The 18,454-nt window shown below is 35.7% G+C and overlaps 2 protein-coding genes across 2 annotated transcripts; both read right to left on the bottom strand.

Moving 5' to 3' along the window:
• Positions 1–1,849: 1,849 nt before the first annotated feature.
• Positions 1,850–10,400, bottom strand: LOC135691304 (uncharacterized). The gene is made up of 8 exons (XM_065209128.2): positions 10,155–10,400; positions 7,907–8,121; positions 6,028–6,144; positions 5,684–5,721; positions 5,149–5,238; positions 4,441–4,576; positions 3,772–4,180; positions 1,850–3,067 (listed from the first exon to the last, which is right to left on the bottom strand). Exons 1-8 carry the CDS (start codon positions 10,294–10,296, stop codon positions 2,883–2,885), a joined length of 1,332 nt encoding a protein of 443 aa, XP_065065200.2. The 5' UTR covers positions 10,297–10,400; the 3' UTR covers positions 1,850–2,882.
• Positions 10,401–10,543: 143 nt separating this feature from the next.
• Positions 10,544–17,732, bottom strand: LOC135691305 (uncharacterized). Its single transcript, XM_065209129.2, has 5 exons — positions 17,199–17,732; positions 15,164–15,262; positions 13,324–13,455; positions 13,146–13,198; positions 10,544–12,688 (listed from the first exon to the last, which is right to left on the bottom strand). The coding sequence occupies exons 1-5, from the start codon at positions 17,566–17,568 to the stop codon at positions 12,593–12,595; spliced, it is 750 nt and encodes a 249-aa protein (XP_065065201.2). The 5' UTR covers positions 17,569–17,732; the 3' UTR covers positions 10,544–12,592.
• Positions 17,733–18,454: the final 722 nt, after the last annotated feature.

An 18,454-nucleotide genomic window follows, 5' to 3' on the forward strand; every position in this document is an offset into this window, starting at 1 on the left:
TTTCCAAAACATTAAGAGACTGGAGTACTCAACATCGACCTTTGTTTCTTATAAAAAATGAGTGTATTTTATTAAACTTCATTATTCACGGCCTAAGGGAATAATTCACGAACTAAGGGAATAATTCTTACTTTAGTAAAGACTCAGGAAAATTACTAATTTCCTTATTTTTCATTAATTTTAGCTTAAAGGTTTTCTTGAGGTTTCTTATGTACCACAAGCTAAAGAGCTGCTTTTGAGAAATATAAAAAGGAGTTTCAAATAACATAAAACAGAGCAGCTAATCAATCAAAAGGAGTTCTTCTTTTCGTTATCTGTGTCGATCGAAACCAGGACGAGAATTAGCTCAAATGGTTTTATCTTTTTTCACCTTAGTGGTTGGTTCCCATAGACGGTTGCTTACAAATGCTTGTATTCTGTTAGGTTCCGTTTTATTGCTTTGGAGGCTATGTTTCGGTTAAATTCATTATGTTAAGTTTTGTTCTACTTTTAGGTTTGAAGCTTTCTTTTAAAATATAGAAATTATTGTGGATGATTTTCATGAGCTTTTTCGTGGTCTGAAAATCAATATATGGCATCGCCATTTACATGTTATCTTGTATATGATTGGTCTCTGAAACTCTGCAGCATTCAGGGGTAGCTTTTTGAAAATAGATGTATGTTAGGTTTGGTGAGTCACTTATTTAGAAATGTAAAATAACTAATTTAACTTGGAAATTAAATAATTTGAAGCCCTTATGCCGAACAAATGGTCACATAAAACTGTCAACTAAGGCCAGAAGGTGAAGTAATGGTGAAACAGCTGTGTGTAAAGGTTCGTGTTTCAATGCAAAGAATTGTTTCATTGACACAACTAGAAATCTGAGGCCCTTGGAAAAAGCGAAGTTGGGGCCCCCTTCAGCTGGCAACGCAATTCAAGTTTATCAACTACTTGCGCATGAAAAGCATGCTCAAAATTATAGTAGCTACCTATTTTGAATGGTACTTTAGTAATTTCATTTTGTTAATATAGTTATTTAAAGATGACCAAATGATATTAAATGAAACTTGACTTGAGTAACTTAAAACTGAAAACCAACCCAACTTAGCGCGAGTTCGAGCTATTTGGGGTATAAATTAACGAGATTCGACGTATGTAATATAGAAGGTGCGCAAAAAGGCTCTCTAGACACATGTCTTAAAATCTGGAATGTAGTTGAAATAAATCAAAGAGCTTACTGCCTTGGAAAAATAGCCAAAAATAGGGCTTTAATAAAAGTCCCAAGACAAAAAGAAGACGGAAGACCTAAGAAAAGTGAAATTTTGGCGGCTGTTGATCTTCTTTGGTTCAAAACTGTCATTTCTTTGGATCTTTTTGTAGCTTTAATATCTTTATACCTAAAGAAGGGAATCTGTGTCGAAAAAAATTTAAAACGACAATAAAAAATCGCCAAGCATCTGTGTCAGCTTTGTGATGCATACATTTCACTTGGGACAGGATTCCCATCAAATTGGGCACTACATATAGCCGAAGCCAAATAAAAAGCTTATTTATTTTTGGCGCTTTGCAATATCTAATGACCAGTGTCCCGTGTATCCTAAAGTATCTAAAATAGTTTATGAAGTATCAAAAGCAAGTTTGAAATAATGTGTTTTAAGGCGTTTTTTAAAAAGATAAACAGTTTTCGAAGGCCTAACTTCTGATTGGAAGAGAGTTCCAAAGTTGAGGTGCTTACACTGTAAAAGCTCTGTCTCCACAAGTCTTCAGGTAAACACTAAGATTAGAACACTAAGCCCTATGGAAGCCAGCATCACTGCAGCAGTTGTAATGGAACTTCACATTAACAGAGAACACGAACAGTAAATAAACTTTTATATAAAACTACCAAGGAATTTACGAATACATATCATGCCAATCTCAAACATATGGAGAAAAAGAAATCGCAACTTTAGAAAATTAAATAAGTACACGACACATGGGAAATCTTAAAAAGTGTAACGACAGGTAAACATTACAAAGATAGAAATAAAAAGAAAGAAATGTCCAAAAGTATCATGACAACACAAAAGTCCAAGTAAGAAATAAACACTCAAAAGTAATTAAGCTTGAACCAGACAAACTTGTATTAAAATACCGTATTTTTTCCTTCATAGCCTCAAGATGTAGGTCTGTTTTTAGGAAACGCGTGTTGTTGTCATGTTTTAACATAAACAGGCACTCACTAGCAATGAATGCTCATCCATTGATCATCACAAAACCTGAGGTGTAAAGGAGTGTTCAGGCTCAGAAGTATCTATATAAAAGTTCATCAATTGTAAATATACATTATTTGAAATAAGGCAAAATTGTCCGAACCACGAACCAAGAGCTAAAGACTTTAAAAATAGGTATTATGCTTTTCAGCTTTTCAATCATACAGTCAAATTAATATTTATATTGGACATATTTGTTTCCGTGTGAGTGTGCCATAAAATGTAACAAAATTAGTGGCGTCACTGTTGGTGACATTGTAAGCCCATAAAAAGGAGATCAGTTATCACCCAAGAGCCAAGGAAAGGGTTATTGACAAACTAGAAACTTCCCGCAAATTCAGACAGACAGCAGGCATGGTAGTACGTACATTCGAAAATTATATTGTGAATAGAAGGCAGTAAGTAACTTAAATTCAAGGTAGCTGTCACATCTCCTATCAATCCTAACATGAGCTGGTCGCAGGTGGTGATAAAAGGTACACAATAACATAAGAGATTTATCAAACACGATCCTATAACCTTTCGAGAAAAACCTTTATTTTCAAAATAAAAGGGATCGTGAAAGGCGATAAAATATGCAGCAAAACAAAAAGCTGAAAATATAAATATAGCAATTAAGATATTAAAAGAAGAGATCTAATTAAAGAAGTTCACTTTGTTTTGTCATTTCGTTCTATATTTCTCCATTTGTCTTTCAAGTTCACCGCAGTCCGCTTTGAAGGAAAGGGATAGTTTCGCAGGATAGTCGCCCAGTTTCCGAAACCATATCGCTTTACGCCGCGTCGAAGCCATTCCACCTCTTCCTCGGAGAAAGGCCGTCGTTTCTGTCTGGCTGCTATCGAGATAAAAGACGAGAAATTAATGCAAATTTTTTCCAGCTCTAAGTGTTTATCCAAGTGTCTTAATGGACCGATTGCAAAATAGCAGGGGTACATTCCTTATAATTACAAGATAATTTTGCCGAGGTTTGATGTTCTTATTATTTGGAAAATATTTGAGACTCAATTTTTCTCAATGTTTCTCATATTTCGATATGGATTTGTCTACCTTTGCTCACTCACTATATAGATTATTTCTAAGACCACTAAATAATGGTTATGCATTAATATTGGCATTAACATTGAACAAATGGCATTAACATTGAACAAGAGAGAAATTGTTCGATTTTTTTCTCTAATTTTTTTTCTGATCTGAGACTGGCCATGTTCTAACGTTGCTATTTTTTTGCATCCAGCCTATGTGCATTTTTGATTAAGTGTATTCTTAAATAAAAGATGTAGTAAGATAAGCTCTCTTCCCAATTCTCCGAAAAAGCTACACGTTTCTAAACCCACCCTACTAAAGCAAAAAACATTACAGTAACTTTGTCTTGGTTGAATTTTTACTGGAGAAAGCATTGCGAAACATCCAAACCATCGCGATCGATTTGTCAAAGATAAACTTAGGGGAAGGAAATCTCTACTTCTAACTTTGTAGGTATCTTCTTGAATAGAAAATCTCTGTAAATATGAACGAGGAGGACGGGAAATAGTATCTTACTTGAGGTTACATTGGCTTCCTGCAAAATCGAATCATTTGACTCCATGCTGTCGTACTCAAACGAATCGACTTTTGTTACTTTATTTCGAACAGAAGGAGCATTTCGCCTTTTATCTGACACACGTTCCTGTAAACTTTTATTTGTCTGAGTAACATGATCATCCGGTGTGTCACTTGTTTCAGCGGAACCTTGACTGGAACTGACAACCTCTTCTACTTCCAGCGGCTTTGATCTCCCTTTTCTTTTTATTGGGGACTTGTCTCGATGGTGTGCTGCCCTCTTTCCAGGAGAATTTGCTGATTGTCTAGGACCTTGATCACCGTCGGATTCTGTTTCCATTAGCTCATCTTCTGACTCCTCCAATTCATTTTCTGAGCTTGATGCCTGTTGATCTGGACCAGCTATTGGCTGGATGGTAAATTTTGTGTAATTACAACAGTAATATCAATTAAAAATGCTTTTAACATTTGGGAAAGAAAGAAGCACGAAAATATAAGTGAAAATCAACTCTAAATAAGAAAAAGTCATGAAATTATCTAGCAATGGTCATCTACATAAAATCTTAAACAGACACTGTAAGTAAAATTTCAAGTTAGCTTAAAACAATGTTACAGATTTTTGAATATTATTTGTACGTGAAATAATCCAATTTTCCCAAACAAACCTACCTCGCTTGATTTATTCTTTGATTCATCGTTAATCGAATCCAGAATATTCCTTCTTGGATTGTAAAGTTTTCTTGTAGCGTTGCCTCTTGACATATCGATTTGTGTTATTTTCCCAATATCCTCATTGTTTATAAACCTTTAAAAATATTAATAGATAATTCTAATAAAGCTGGATCAGAACCGAAATTCGGAAACGACAATACCCGAAGAAACTTGGGCCTACTTCACATGAGAACTGAATGAAATGGTGTGGCATTCTTACAACAATAGATTGGCTGCTATTGCTGCCCTAGACCATTTATGTCGATCTTTCGCAAAAACCAGCATGTAGATTAAATGAGTTGCCTAACTGCCCATAACTGTCAACTTTCTATGCTCAGAGATAAGGGAATGACGGCAACAGAAACCAACAAAAGGCATAGAATACTCTTCACACAGCAGTTGGCTTCCGAGGCAATTCTTCACTCCATTTAATGTATTGTGGAATTAAGTGTGAAATTTCCCTACCAGTACCAAATATTTGCTAGTGATCTAAAAACTGTCAAAAAATCATAAAAACAGCCTACTGATTTACTGTGGTCATTTTGGCTAGGGATCAAACTTTCAAAAATGCTTATGAGAAAAGCTCATTAGCCATTAGCTGGGAATCAAAACATTGAGAAGAGTTAAGATTCAGTGAATAGGAAATGTAAATGCTCAGTATCCAACCTTTCTCTACAGCGTTCTCGTTCTTGGTCTTCCAATCCATCTATCTGTAGGTGCTCATCAAGACTATTGAACATTTGCCCTCGATCAAACCTGCATTGTAAACAATCATGTTTATCCTATCCTTTTCAAATAACCAAAACAGAAACATAACGCCTTTTGGCTATTATGGGTACCACAAGCCCTTCTGCACCAAGATACTCATGATACTTATAAGATAAGGAAATAACAAGAAGAATTATTTGACCGAATACATGTTAACGATACTACAAAGAGAGTTACTGGAGTAAATTATGAACAATAAATAAATGTTCCCCTGAGCAAAATAACTCTTTTTACTCTAAGGTTCAGCATAAGTAAGAGCTACAAGCATTAATCTTGAAATTTTTCCAGGCAAAAAGAATAATTGTGGATCATATGATCTACACAAGCAGCAAATTAGACCAATGGAATTTTTCTTACTTATCAAAACGTTCTCCAGACAACTGAAAGGGCCAATTTTGAAAAATTCAACATGACAGCAACAACAAAGACTTACAGAAGACTTTGCTTCATCTGATTAGAACCTTCAAATATCTTGAAGAAAAAACAACAAAATTTGTGCACTAAAAAAATTTGATATAAACTTTCCATTATACAGTATATCCGTAGTAACATAATAAACAGTTATTTCAAAAGTTATCTCATCAAAAAATTATAGATTGATGGGTTGTTTAAAAATTTTTGATTTTATTTATGTTGAGCTTATGCATTCTATTGACATCAAATCATTAATGTAATGATCAAAATATGTAGCAAAGTTTTACAATAATAAATCAGTGGAGGAACAGCGTTAACCCTATTCTTAAAACTTAGCAAACATAAATATATATATAAATTTACCCGCTCCAAAAATGTTTTTCCCATCTTTGATTCAATAATTTTCATAATGTGTTGCACATCTTTTATAAATGAGTGATAAGCATCATTATCCTCTTCTTCCATCTGATTGTAGCATATCTTTTCAAGGTGCATTAAAGCAAGAAATTAAAGCATAAATAAATTTGAGGCAATGACAAAGTTCTTTTGAGCTATACATTGAGCGTTTCTCACCTTTGGAGCCACATGTTGAAAGCTTTTAACCTTTTGCTTTTCACACTCTTTAGCATAGCGTTTTGAAAATTCTCATGGTGTTTGTACCATGCCACACAATTTTCAATTTGAAAATCTCATGGTGTAATGACAACAAAAACCGATACAAAATGACATTCTGTAGCCTAGCAATTCCTAACTCAACCTTTATCTATACTCATTCAATGTGTGCTATTACATTAAAGACATGATACAATACTTGCATACTCTTGAATGTACTCTCTTGAATGATGTTTCATTGCAGAAATGGGATGCTTGAGCAGTTTACTAGAAAGATCTATCATTGCAATAGCTAAACTTATTCATCTATTATTTTGATGGTGGACATCAAAATCATTTTGTAAAATCCAGACATATGTACATGAAAATATCCTCAGGAACAAAATACAGGCCTGGCCGTTTGAGGCGAGCCATAGCTCCCGCTTGCCTCTACGCTCCCCTTGCAACCTGAGGCGAGCTATGAATTGCTCTTCTAAACAGAACATGAAGGAAGAGTCGCTCCCCTAAAATTTCCATTCATTTGCCCTTTTCCTATTCAAAGAACCCTGAAAACGTACAAGGGTTAATTGGTTTATTCTTGTAACAGCGATTTTTCCCGTAATTGCATTTTTTGCAATTAACTTTTTGCTTGTTGGGCGGTTTTTGCTATGATAGGCATTAACTTTGATCTATTTGGAAAAGGATAGTTCAGCGAAAGGTAAGTTTGTAGCGATTAGAACCTTTCAATCTTAAGAAAACAGGCATATTTTTGGAAGGAAAGTCAAAGAAATTGGTAGGAATTGTAGATTGGGGATATAATAAAACAGCAGGTCCCTTCTAGCAATAGTAACAAAACTATTCCTCAAAGAGAACAGGGTACTCTGCCTTGCAGATCAAAAAGGACAACCAAAACATGGAATTCCGCTATCCAGTGGCATTTACTGAAAAACCAAGATTGGGTGAAAAACTATAACGGCGACATGTTTCGCATTATTGGCAAATACTGATCATCGTTCCATCTAGCAGTTTGTGAATCTATCTACTATATAAACATGACCGACCGCTTCTGTGTAGCATAAGTGAGTTCGTTTTCACCTTAGGACTCCATTGGTAACATTCTCAACAGGCAAGCGGAACTGATTGGACAACCTCAACAGTAATGTGCTCGCGTTTTCTGATTGGCCTATTTCGATCCGAAACTGAGTATTTTAACGTAGAGTTTTCCATCTATGTTCTGACGTTTTATACTCTGAAGAGTGCTAGATGAATAACTTAACTTTGTTTCAAAATTTGTTTTTCAAAGCCATTTACAAATTCTGTAAAGCAAAAAGATTGTTTGGCAAGAGAAATGTTGTTTTTGTGTTGTGCCAGCTTGACATGAAACTGAAAGAGTCTGTTCTTTTAAATACTTTAAGTAAAGGGGGTGCCTAAGTAACGGTTAAAGCAAATACAAATTGAAAGAAGTAAAACAGCATACTTCTGACTGGAGCTATTAAAGGCAACAGACAGATACTAAAGGGTCTTAAGTCATCTGTCGATTGTCTTTAAAGTACATTCTCTGTGTTACTGATTTAGATCGCCTCAGCAAATGAGGAGAGCGATTCACAGCTCACCTGTAAAAATACAAACGGCCAGGCCTAAAAATACTTACCTGGTTATATTTGTTTATAAGTTTATTGGAAGTAGCATCCTCAATCTTGAATGTCTTGCACAAATATGTCAAAAATTGGTCAAATGTATCAAATGCAGCATTTTTCCCCTCAAAGTCAAAGTCCTTTTGAAGAATCCTCACACAAGTCTCTGCAACCAGCAACCATGTTGTCATATTGGCATCTGCCTTTTTAGGATTCTGAAGTTTCGCAAGCTCTAGAAGACAACATTTCAGACTATTAGATATATAATTTTCAAGTTGCAATATGTTTTATATCCTCTGTGTAATACTGATTATGTAAAATGACAAGTAAAATCTATAAACCTGACATTGGCGTGCTGGGAATGAAATCGCAGGGGAGGGGGGGGGGCAAAGGGTCAAAATTGCATCCCTCATTTAGCCATCTTCAAATTTTCCTTCAAAGTTCCAGAAACGTATAGAAAAGTACAAGAGCTTGGAAGCACACTTATCTATATATAATATATATCTATCTTTGAATCTGGCAGTAAGTTCTTCTAGGAGGTTTAGTGAAGGCCGTCAACCGGTTGGCGGTAAAAAAATTCTAAGAAGACGTTCTAGGGATGGTTAGAAAATGCATCCAAATATTTACAACATCGCTCTAGACCAGGGGTGGGCAACCCTTTTGGAGACTGGGCAAGATCAGTCAAACTTTTCCTTTAAGTGGGCCAAAGGTAAAAAGAAAAACGAAAATACAATAGTTGAATTAAGATGATAATCACAATGATGAAAATTTTCATTTAAAGTACAATTACAAACCTATCGTCTACATAGATAGTTTGCAACGAAAGATGAGACTTATATCATATGTGCAAAATGGAAAACTAAGGAGAACCAATCAAAATTAAAAAGGATATCATTCAGGTTTTGGAAATAAAATCCTAGGAAAGAAATTCAGAATTATCCACCAATCAATGTTTCGCATTGGCCACTCAAACACCAATTTATCCAAAAATAGGGCAAGATTCTGGCCTATTGGTCATAGGTTGCCCACCCCTGCTCTAGACTCATGGAAGATCCTGGAAAATATCAATAAGCTTTCTTGAAAATATGGCCCAAGGCTGAATTTTCCTGATTTAAAGAAATTGCCTGAAATTCTTTAGCTGCTGACAACATCCTCCAAAATACATTGTGTTGATGCAAAAAAATTAACATTAAATATCAGACCTCCCAACCCTTTAGGTCTATGTATTGGAACAAACTCATGATATAACTATACTGTCCGAGGCAGCATGGGTTGAAGCCGAGGGAAAAGAAACCTTTGAATTTTGCTGCTACCTTCCAGTTTTCAGGAAAATGCACTTTTTAAGCAATTTTCAGTGATGCAAGCTTTCTGATAAATTAATATCCACAGGCTGAAAGCTATTTGATTGTTTTAATTGATTTTCTGGTGTCGTTGTTAAACATTTTAGCTTATGCAACATAATTTTTTTAATACTGGGACATAATCATAATTTCTTCTTTGCATTTCTCAAAATTTCAGTAAACCAAAACTCCTTGCAGCCTGCCGATAATTCTATGAAGTGGGGCCTAATCTGAATTTTACCCCCAAGCCCAACATTATGGGTGGGTTCCTCAAAGCATCCCCCATCCCTCTACCATGCCCCCTGGTATATCTAATGCTGCAAAAATTGTTTAGATTTAGTGTGGGGTCTTGAGATGGTGTCTGATGATCATTGTTAAGCACATTAAAGTTAGTAAGAAAGAAGAGGTGGTATGTTGCAAGGCTATTCTTTTTCTCCTCGAAGCGACTTAACATGGATTACCCCTTGCCCCCCCCCCCCTGCCAGCACACCAGTGAAACCTGACATGTCAATAAAATGGTACCGTAGCGAAATTGCTAACTTACTAGGTTTATTTAGACATGTTTGTGAATTTTTGTACCATCAAAAAAACAATATAAGGTACAGAAAATATGGAAATATGATAATCTAAATTTTGCACTTTTACTTATTGCTTAGCAAGATAAAAAAATAGGTAAAAAATAGACGTAACAAACAGTGCATGCGCAAACGCGTAGAATCCTTTGCACGTAAAATTTTCCGTTCTAGGAAGGGGTGGCCTAAGCCTAATGACCCAAGAAATCAAAGTTTCGATCTGATCGAAATGAATGATCCAAGAATAATATAGCTTATGCATGGAAATCGCAAGTACTTTTCTTCTTTATGTTCAAAATGGTAAAATATTGTCAGTGTTGAACAAACGTTGAACTGATAAAGGTAAGAATTACCACTCGAAACATGTAAATAACACGACATTTCCTCAGCAGAATCCTCATCGTTATCTCCTCTGATGAAGCCTCGCAGAATTTGTTTACAGCAATATTCCAGGCACCAGTATCCTATCGTTTTCCTTGAATTTTCTGTATCCATTCTGCTTAGAACAAAAATGCGAAAGACGACAAAGTGGTATTTCGTTGGCGGGATTTCGCCCTGATTTTAAATTCTTGTTTTCTGTTGAAATATATCACGTGCCTTTCGGTGTCGATGTTGTTGGTGTTGTTTTCATTTATCCAACCCAGCCACATTGGTCCAACCATGTTCCAGCCATACAATAATAAAAACAAATCTTGGAGTCTAAAACTCCAACGAAACTTATTTTGATTATGGGAAGGTTACTATTTTCAGCATTTAAAGATTAAGATAGCCAAAAACCTTACTTGGAGATTTGATTTCCAGACCAAAAATTTTTCAATCAAAACGTACTCGATAATTAATTTTCTGCAGATCTTTAAAGTCAGATAGAAATTAATGTGGATTGCCTGTTTGAAACGTAAAAAATCGGCCAGAATCTCAATTCATTTCTGAAACACACGCCCTAAAATCTTGAGAAAATTCATTAAGAGGTTCTGGCTGGGACGCTGGAACGACCAAGGGGCATGGAGGGCAGACTTGAGTAAAAAGGACATTTTAAAGATAACTCCCAGCTTCTACTAACTCCTTCTACTTAGTGCCATTTTATTTCAATCTTCTGTAGATATCTTGAAAACTGGCTAACTTTTAAAAAAAGGATTCATTTTACAAGTTTTGAGAAATGCCGTCATGATTAGCGTTGACTTGAATTTCAAAACGAGCAGAAAACGACAAAATAAAAACAAACTGTTTTTTCAAGACAATGAAGCGTTACCACGACAAATTTTTAATTTCATAACAATCAACAAATTTTGTTATCCAGGTTTAACAATGCAGCACTCAATAAGGAATTTTACTTGCTCGCAATGAATAACATCACAGACATTTGACAAGGATCAATATATGATTAAAATAGAAAACCAACCAAACTCAAGATGCTTTCGAGTTCTAGGGATATTTTGCAGGTGAATGAATGTTCTTAGAAATGTCCCCAGCTGTAAAACACAGAAATATTACCTTAAATTGAGATTTGTTCAGCATCTTTTAAAAGTTAATAAGAAGGGACTAAGGAAAATTATTGCTAATGATTAGAATATTCGAAGTTGATAAAATTTAAGTCTAGAACAAGATATGAGAGAAACTATTATAACATGCCTATCGTCTCTAGTCAATATCTATTTGCTTTACGAATTCATTAAACTCCACGAGTCCTAACCAAATAAGTGAAAAGGTAGAAGAGTTACAAACAGTATGATTGAAGTCAACATACATACTGTAAGATCTTAATGGTGATATACCTAGGAGAAGTAACGGAGAGCTTTCAGGCATGCAAGAAAATCTCGGTCCTTGATTACGATATCCCTGCTGCATAACAGTATGATCATCGATTTCTGATAACCCTCCCATCTGCAGCCCAAACTATAACGCTGAATCGTGGAAAAGGAAGAGGAAAACTACTATTTGATGGAACAGCAGACAATCTCCATTGTGTAGCTTTGTCCTCAGCTTTTCATTCGAAAGTCTGCTGGATTTGAAATTTTAACAACAAAGAAACAAAGAGAAAGCTGTTAACTAGCTGATCTCGACTTATTTAACAAGGGACTGTTTATGAATTGAGAGTTTCGCTTCTTCCTTTTCACTTTTATACAAAAATACTCAAAAATCCCAACGCAAACCCATACCTTGTAAAAAAATAAATTAGGAAATCACATAAAATGCTTAAAATTTATAAGAATTGTAAGAAAAGCGTCAACATAATAAATAAATAAATCTGAAAAAATTGACATCCATAAACGAATTAGCCAAAGCTGAATAAGTGACAATGCTCAATCTTATAAACAAGCAGGAAATATTAAGAAAAGGTACTATTACCAAAAATCATTGAAATAATTTCAAGTGTCAGTTGGAGAGCAATTCGACGTTATCTACTACGCACAAAACTCGAATAGAATCTTCGTGAATTGTAGTGCTATTTTGTAAGAAAATATTAAAACTAAAAATGCTCCGATGAACAAAGGAACGAAAAGAATAATCTACCAAATTGTAAAGCAGTTTATTGGAAAGGTTTTTTGCATTGGATGCTTAATTGTGTTAAAAAATTAATTGTCCATAAATTGGCGATTAACAATTGTAGCTACATAGTTAAAAACAATAAAATGACCTTGGCTTTTAACACCATTGTTGTTGTGCTGACATATGCTGTGAAAATACAGCCAGTTTCCATCTTCAAATGTAGATGAAGGCTACTTCGAGCAGTGTCTTTTACTTCAATGCATTAAATTTATGCATAGCCTTTTGATTTATGCATTCTGAGTGATCAGGACTTATCATTTCCCGTCATGACTTCTGCTTCAATGCAACCGAATTCTTTTTCATCTTGGTCTGTTACCCTAGACCTAATTATATAATGGCCCTAAAACAAAATGACGTGACAAGTTCATTAATAGGAAAGTATACGTAAAAAACAACAACACTAATAGTCAAAGAATACATTGTGGAAATGGAAATTTATCTTGATAGAATTAATCACAAATTGAGTGATATACAATCCCTACCAAAAGACTAGGAACACTGACGTCAGTATCCAAGGTCAAAATCAATCATCCCCCTCTCCCCTAGAGAACAATGTTGGTTTACTATGAAACGGGTTGGGCATTTAGGAAGCACTTTCTTTTGCGCTTCTTTTATGATATTTCTCCAAATTATTAACATTTTTCTAGGGGGAAGGGGGCGAAAGTAGTAATTTTTTTAAGAAAAAGAAAGAAAGATATAAAATGCAACGTGAATTGCTCGGTGTTCCAAGTACTTTTGGCAGGCATTGTGTATAGGTTCTAACAAAACAAACAAGAATGATGATAGGTTTCTCTCACCTTTGGAATGTAACTTGGCAGTTTGATATAATTTCGTAACCTCAACTCGTAACCTAAGAAAGTATGACAACTAGTTATAACAAAAGCTACGTCACTTGCTTGAATATGGAGTGAAGGCATAAGGCGACAGACTCTTCTCTGTCAGGTTACTTCGTAGGACATGCAGAGATAGATTTACCTTTGCTTATTGGGCAGTAAAGCGGCGTGTCTAAATCTAGAGCTTCTTCACACAGGTCATGCTCATTATCATACATCTCCAGTCCTTTGTATTTGACAAGCATATGAGCCTTTCCAGAGGTGACCCGTTTATCTGTGGAAGGTAACAAAAGCAATAGAGCAAAAAAACAACATCGGGGGAATCACTTCATCATAACAATGTAGAATAGAAAACATAGTATCCACATTTGCACTTTTGTAGTTATTGACTTGTAATCGAATGAAATACGCCCCAAATATTAAAAAACTCAACGCCTTTTTTCATATTTCTCCATTACCACTTTTATAGTATAGAGGCATTTGTTTTGGGCTTCAATGAGTCAATCATGCAATATTTTCCTAGAAATATAGGTGCAAACATTTTTGTCTTCGCTAAGCTTACTGGTCCGCAGGACAAGGGGGGGATAGACAACGAGCAAGGACATCGCTTGTTCTCACTTCTCAGTTGTCTTTATTGAAATTCCAGCATACTCTTACAAATGTTTATAGCAATTTCATGACAGTTAATTTTCTATTTCATCATTGTTTCCTGCCAGCACAAAAATCTAAGAAAAACACCCTAATACACCAATTCGACTTACGACTTCGATTTGAAAATTTATCCAAACTTGATTATACGACTTTTTTAAGCTAAGATTTGGTTTTATCGTCACAATTTTAGGCGGGATACCATTTTTCATATTGTTTGAGCTTGTATTTTGGTTTTTACTGAGAAATGAAGTTTGAAAACCTGTAAGGGATTTGACCGCAAAAATCGTTTCGGGGGGAACTTTACCCCCCTAGTTGCCAATCACGGTCAAATCCCTTATACAATTTTCATCTTTATGTCGTCAATTTTGTACAAAAGAATTCGAAGAATTTTTCAAAATGAGACCGTAGGTCGAATTGATGTATACTTAATACACATTAGAATTAAGCACTCAGCGAATTTGAGATTCAAGTGTATGCAAATTTCAGTATTAACTATAGGTTTGATTGAGCTCTCTAGCCTTTTATATCGTTATCAAATACAAAACACCCACCCACCCCCTTTGTAATGACCTTCCTGAAGTTGAATAATGACGCAAGAAATAATTATTTTCCTGCCAAATTTGAGAATAAAACTTTTTCCATGCAGTTCTGTTATTTTCCCCGCTAAAATTTTTGTTTCCCCGTCGATAAATTCCACCAAGGTTATAAATTTTGAATTTCCAGTTTGCTCTCCTTTGTCGTGACATTTTTTATCTTCATTGAAAATTTATGACATGGGAATTTTCTCTGCTGTATTTTTAATGCCCGGCAGGGTCGTTACTCAGGGCTGTGAAATGTATACGTATGTTTAGAAATATTGCATGCATTTCGAAAGCTAACTAAATTTTAGTTGAAATTGTAATCAATTGTGTAAGTAACGTCCTAAAAGCTGTGGGGCTAACGCAGTTAAGGGCACCTAAATTCGACAGCTGAAGGCCCCCGATCAAAAGGGGTCCTCAAGAATTTTTAATATCCACGACCGCAAGTCCTTAGAATGAGATGGTCAATTTGTTTCTCAAATACTCTAAAATTTTTTAACTGACGAATATAACTTTGCTTCCCCAATTTAACGAGAAAAATTGTCATTCTTATATTTTACTACTCTGTTAAACATCCTATACACCATTGGATGGAACCTTCTTACAGTCTGTTGATGGAGGGCCCTGTCTCTGTCTTATTCTAAGGACCCTAGATGCCTTTGTTACGTCACTGCGTGTATAGGATTTGCAAGATAAATAATTGAGCGAAGGGAAAAGGTTCGATTGAGCTCAAGAACTGGAATAACTACTTACCAAAAGTCATGTTGAGCAGCATCAAGATTTTCACGAGTTTTGCATCTTCTTTATCTTGCTCCAAGACAACCTTTCCTATTGTTTTTCTCGTTCTGTTATCTAGGCAAAGAAGGCATGTCATTGAAACTTTCTGGGGACAGCATTGATAAAATTGATTGAGTGTTCTACTACACTACATTAAAGGAGGGACAAGTATTAAAGAAAATTTCAAAGTCACAGCATATAAATTTACAAAATGAACAAAACAAAGGCCAGTTCTGTGAAATAAGAAATAGATACTTGAGATAGGAAATAAGAAATATATATTGCAAGAATCCCGCAATTTTCACAAGTCCCTAAAGAAGTCTCTGCTTGCCGGTGACTATGGTTGCCCTGTTGTAGCATAGTTTAAACCTTAAAGGAAAAGAAACCCGGGGCAAAAGTACTGTTTTCAAACACTGAATAACATATTCAATTCTAACAATGTTTCCAAAAATCTTTGCCGTCCTTCATGAAGAAAATCGTTCCATTTTTAATAAATATTCCCTTTCCCCCTTCTTTTCACGTTTTTTGTGCAATTTCTCTCCAAAGTTCTTAATTTCTTTGAATTTCTGACCAGGGGTGGATCTAAGCAGCAATGATTGGGGGGGGGACACTAATTTTGGTGCCACACCCTTCAGATCACTGGTAAATTATGGAAACGCCCATTTTAAAATTCCGTTTTTAACTTTAAGGTAAAGACGATAAGAAACAGTGGCATAGCCAGGTTTGGAAGATTGGAGGGGCAAAGAGGAGAACATTTTTTCTGACCACACCCTTAAGAATTTAGGAAAACACCCCATTTTGCAAAAGCGTCATATCTGGCTTTTTGTGGCTGACCCCATTCTACAACCGCCTATTTCCTTGACAATTTATCTAACGCTTACATTCTGAATTGTGTAAGGCGAGAAAAGCACTACGTGTTAAAACTGATTCTCCACAGTTTTAATCAAATATCTAAAAATAACAAACAGGATTAAAATGTTTTAAACTAATTCCGTTCTCCTTGGAGCAAAATCCCCGACAAGCATTTCAGAATCCAATTTTGTTAAGGATTGAAGCGCTATAGCATTTTAGTTTCTATTTTATCGGGATTGTCTAAAGAACGTGAAAGACCTTTCTATTTAAATCCTTTAACGTGGGATAAATTGTTGAACATTCTGTAGAGTTATAAAGGAGGGTACCTGTGCGAGCGAAGCGAGCAGAAAGATTTTTTGCGACGACGCCCTTCAGATTAGCTTGAAATACATTTCAGAATATTTCTTACAGTCGTTTGCAGTCTTTAAAAATGTTTTAATATTGTCTGAAATATAAAGTCGCCCTCTATGGTACTAATTCTACAGCAGATTTGTCCTTTTCTCAGACACTGACTTTCTGAGCAGCCACGTAGCTGCAGGGGGGGCACGGGGGGGGCTGTACCCCCCGAATGAACATTTTGACAACAGCTTGCCCCCTCTGGCTACAGTTTTTCCAAATGATATTTTGAAAAATATACCAAATCTGAGATAATTCTTGGTACTGGCCAGATGCTCTTCAGAGGTTACCCTCAGGGAAAGCAAAGTGCCGGTCATTCCGGATTCAAAACAATAATAACTTGAAAGAGTTTTTCCGACCTTTCATGGGCTCCGATGCAGGTTGGAAAGTGGTTGGGCCAAGGGAAGATTTCACAATCACAACAAAAGGTTTTGAGAAAAGCTCTATTGTTTTGCATACAAGTGGGGGGCATGGCCCCTCCCAACCGCTCCTTTCCGTCGGAAGCCCTGCATTTCGATTTCTCATTAGACCTTTCCAATAACCTCAAGCAAGTGGCAAAAAGGATTAACGGTTAGGTGTTGGTGTTAGGGACTTGTGGTTTGTGGTTGTTGATTGGCAGTTGGTTGTTGAATGTTAAGGGACATCTGCCCCAAACATTCATGGCATCTTCAAAATTTTGCTCCCAAATCGGGGCTCTTTGGAAAAAGACACAGAAAAGAGAAGGGGAAAAGGCCGCTCTATCCAATGGGCTTGAAATACATACCACATCTGTTAAAGATTTCCCCAACAGACTGTAAATGTGGGTTCTCTAGCATCCATTTGTCCCAAGGATTAGCTGTCATAAAAACTTGATGTTCACCCATTCTTTGGTTGTGATGTCTTTGCCCTTCATGAACATTATCCAAAATATCTGAGAAGATATCATCATTTGTCTTGAGTCGTTTTTCCGTCAGCTTCCCAGGGGCATTCTTGATTGTCCTAGTGACTGGTCTCAGAAAGTCTGATCGTTCGAAATACTTTGCCCTAACTGTGAAATATACAACAAGAAATACTGCAAATCCAAGTGCATAGTAAATTTTCCTTTTCGTAACCACAAAGTTGGCTTTGGATACCTGTGCAACATTCATTTTCATGCCAGTTTCTCTATTCAAAAAATTGTCTTCCAATGCAATGTTATCCGCCGTGTAATTGCTGTTTAGTCTTCTTCTCGGAAACTTGTTATAGACAATCGAAGAAAATTTTTGTTAACTGTCACCTGACACACACAGCTGAAGTGCCAATATCAATACCAGTACATAATACTCATGCTTTGTATGCAAATCGCTTGTATTGTTAAAGAAGTAACATAAACACGCTGTCGTGTTTCACGTGATTGCAGAAGGTCATAGTGCAACCACCAAAGGTGATTCCCCCAGTCCAGTTTCAATCCTTTTTGCGAGACACAAATTCATCTTTCAAATTCAAATCCATATCGTTCAGCGATTATAATAACAATTTATTAAACATCACTTACTCAAGGATTTGTTGATAAAATTTGTAATGTTAAATATTTCGAAATAACGTAAATATAGAGAAAGATAGATACCCAGGACCCGAACATTTTCTTACGAAAAAATAATTCCAAGCGGATATGACATATGAAAAATGTCAACGCTATCAATAGTGCCAAGCATTTCTCAAATGATGTGATCTAACATGTCAGATTGTGTGAAGAAATCTGAGACCTCCGCTTTTGAACAGAGGTCGTTATTACTCTTAACCACTTTGCTTATATGACGTAAATAAAAAAAAATCACATGTAAAACAACATTCTTTTACATTCAAGCATGCACTTATTTTATATTGAAATATCTTCTTGGGCAACACACTTTAAACAATTCATTACATATTGTTTGTTACCAGTGGTGTAGTGCTTTCAAAATATGTTGCAAGGAAAATTCAAGCACACGGCCGATATATTTATCCAATAAATACACTCTTTTTTATAAGAACCAGTAAATTTAAGTTCAGACTGACCGT

Source organism: Rhopilema esculentum, chromosome 4 (genome assembly GCF_057945365.1).
Source record: "Rhopilema esculentum isolate cy_ngs chromosome 4, ASM5794536v1, whole genome shotgun sequence".
NCBI lineage: Eukaryota > Metazoa > Cnidaria > Scyphozoa > Rhizostomeae > Rhizostomatidae > Rhopilema > Rhopilema esculentum.

What these genes read in the sequence shown, in the direction of transcription:
- LOC135691304 (XM_065209128.2), bottom strand. Translation starts at nt 10,296, where the DNA reads ATGGATACAGAAAATTCAAGGAAAACGATAGGATACTGGTGCCTGGAA. An exon ending in GAAAAACATTTTTGGAGCGG is followed by an intron (nt 5,722 to 6,027) that starts GTAAATTTATAT and finishes TTTTTCTTCAAG; the next exon opens with ATATTTGAAGGTTCTAATCA. An exon ending in CAGATGAAGCAAAGTCTTCT is followed by an intron (nt 5,239 to 5,683) that starts GTAAGTCTTTGT and finishes TTTACAATGCAG; the next exon opens with GTTTGATCGAGGGCAAATGT.
- LOC135691305 (XM_065209129.2), bottom strand. Translation starts at nt 17,568, where the DNA reads ATGAAAATGAATGTTGCACAGGTATCCAAAGCCAACTTTGTGGTTACG. An exon ending in GCTGCTCAACATGACTTTTG is followed by an intron (nt 13,456 to 15,163) that starts GTAAGTAGTTAT and finishes TACCTTCCACAG; the next exon opens with ATAAACGGGTCACCTCTGGA. An exon ending in TTACTGCCCAATAAGCAAAG is followed by an intron (nt 13,199 to 13,323) that starts GTAAATCTATCT and finishes ATACTTTCTTAG; the next exon opens with GTTACGAGTTGAGGTTACGA.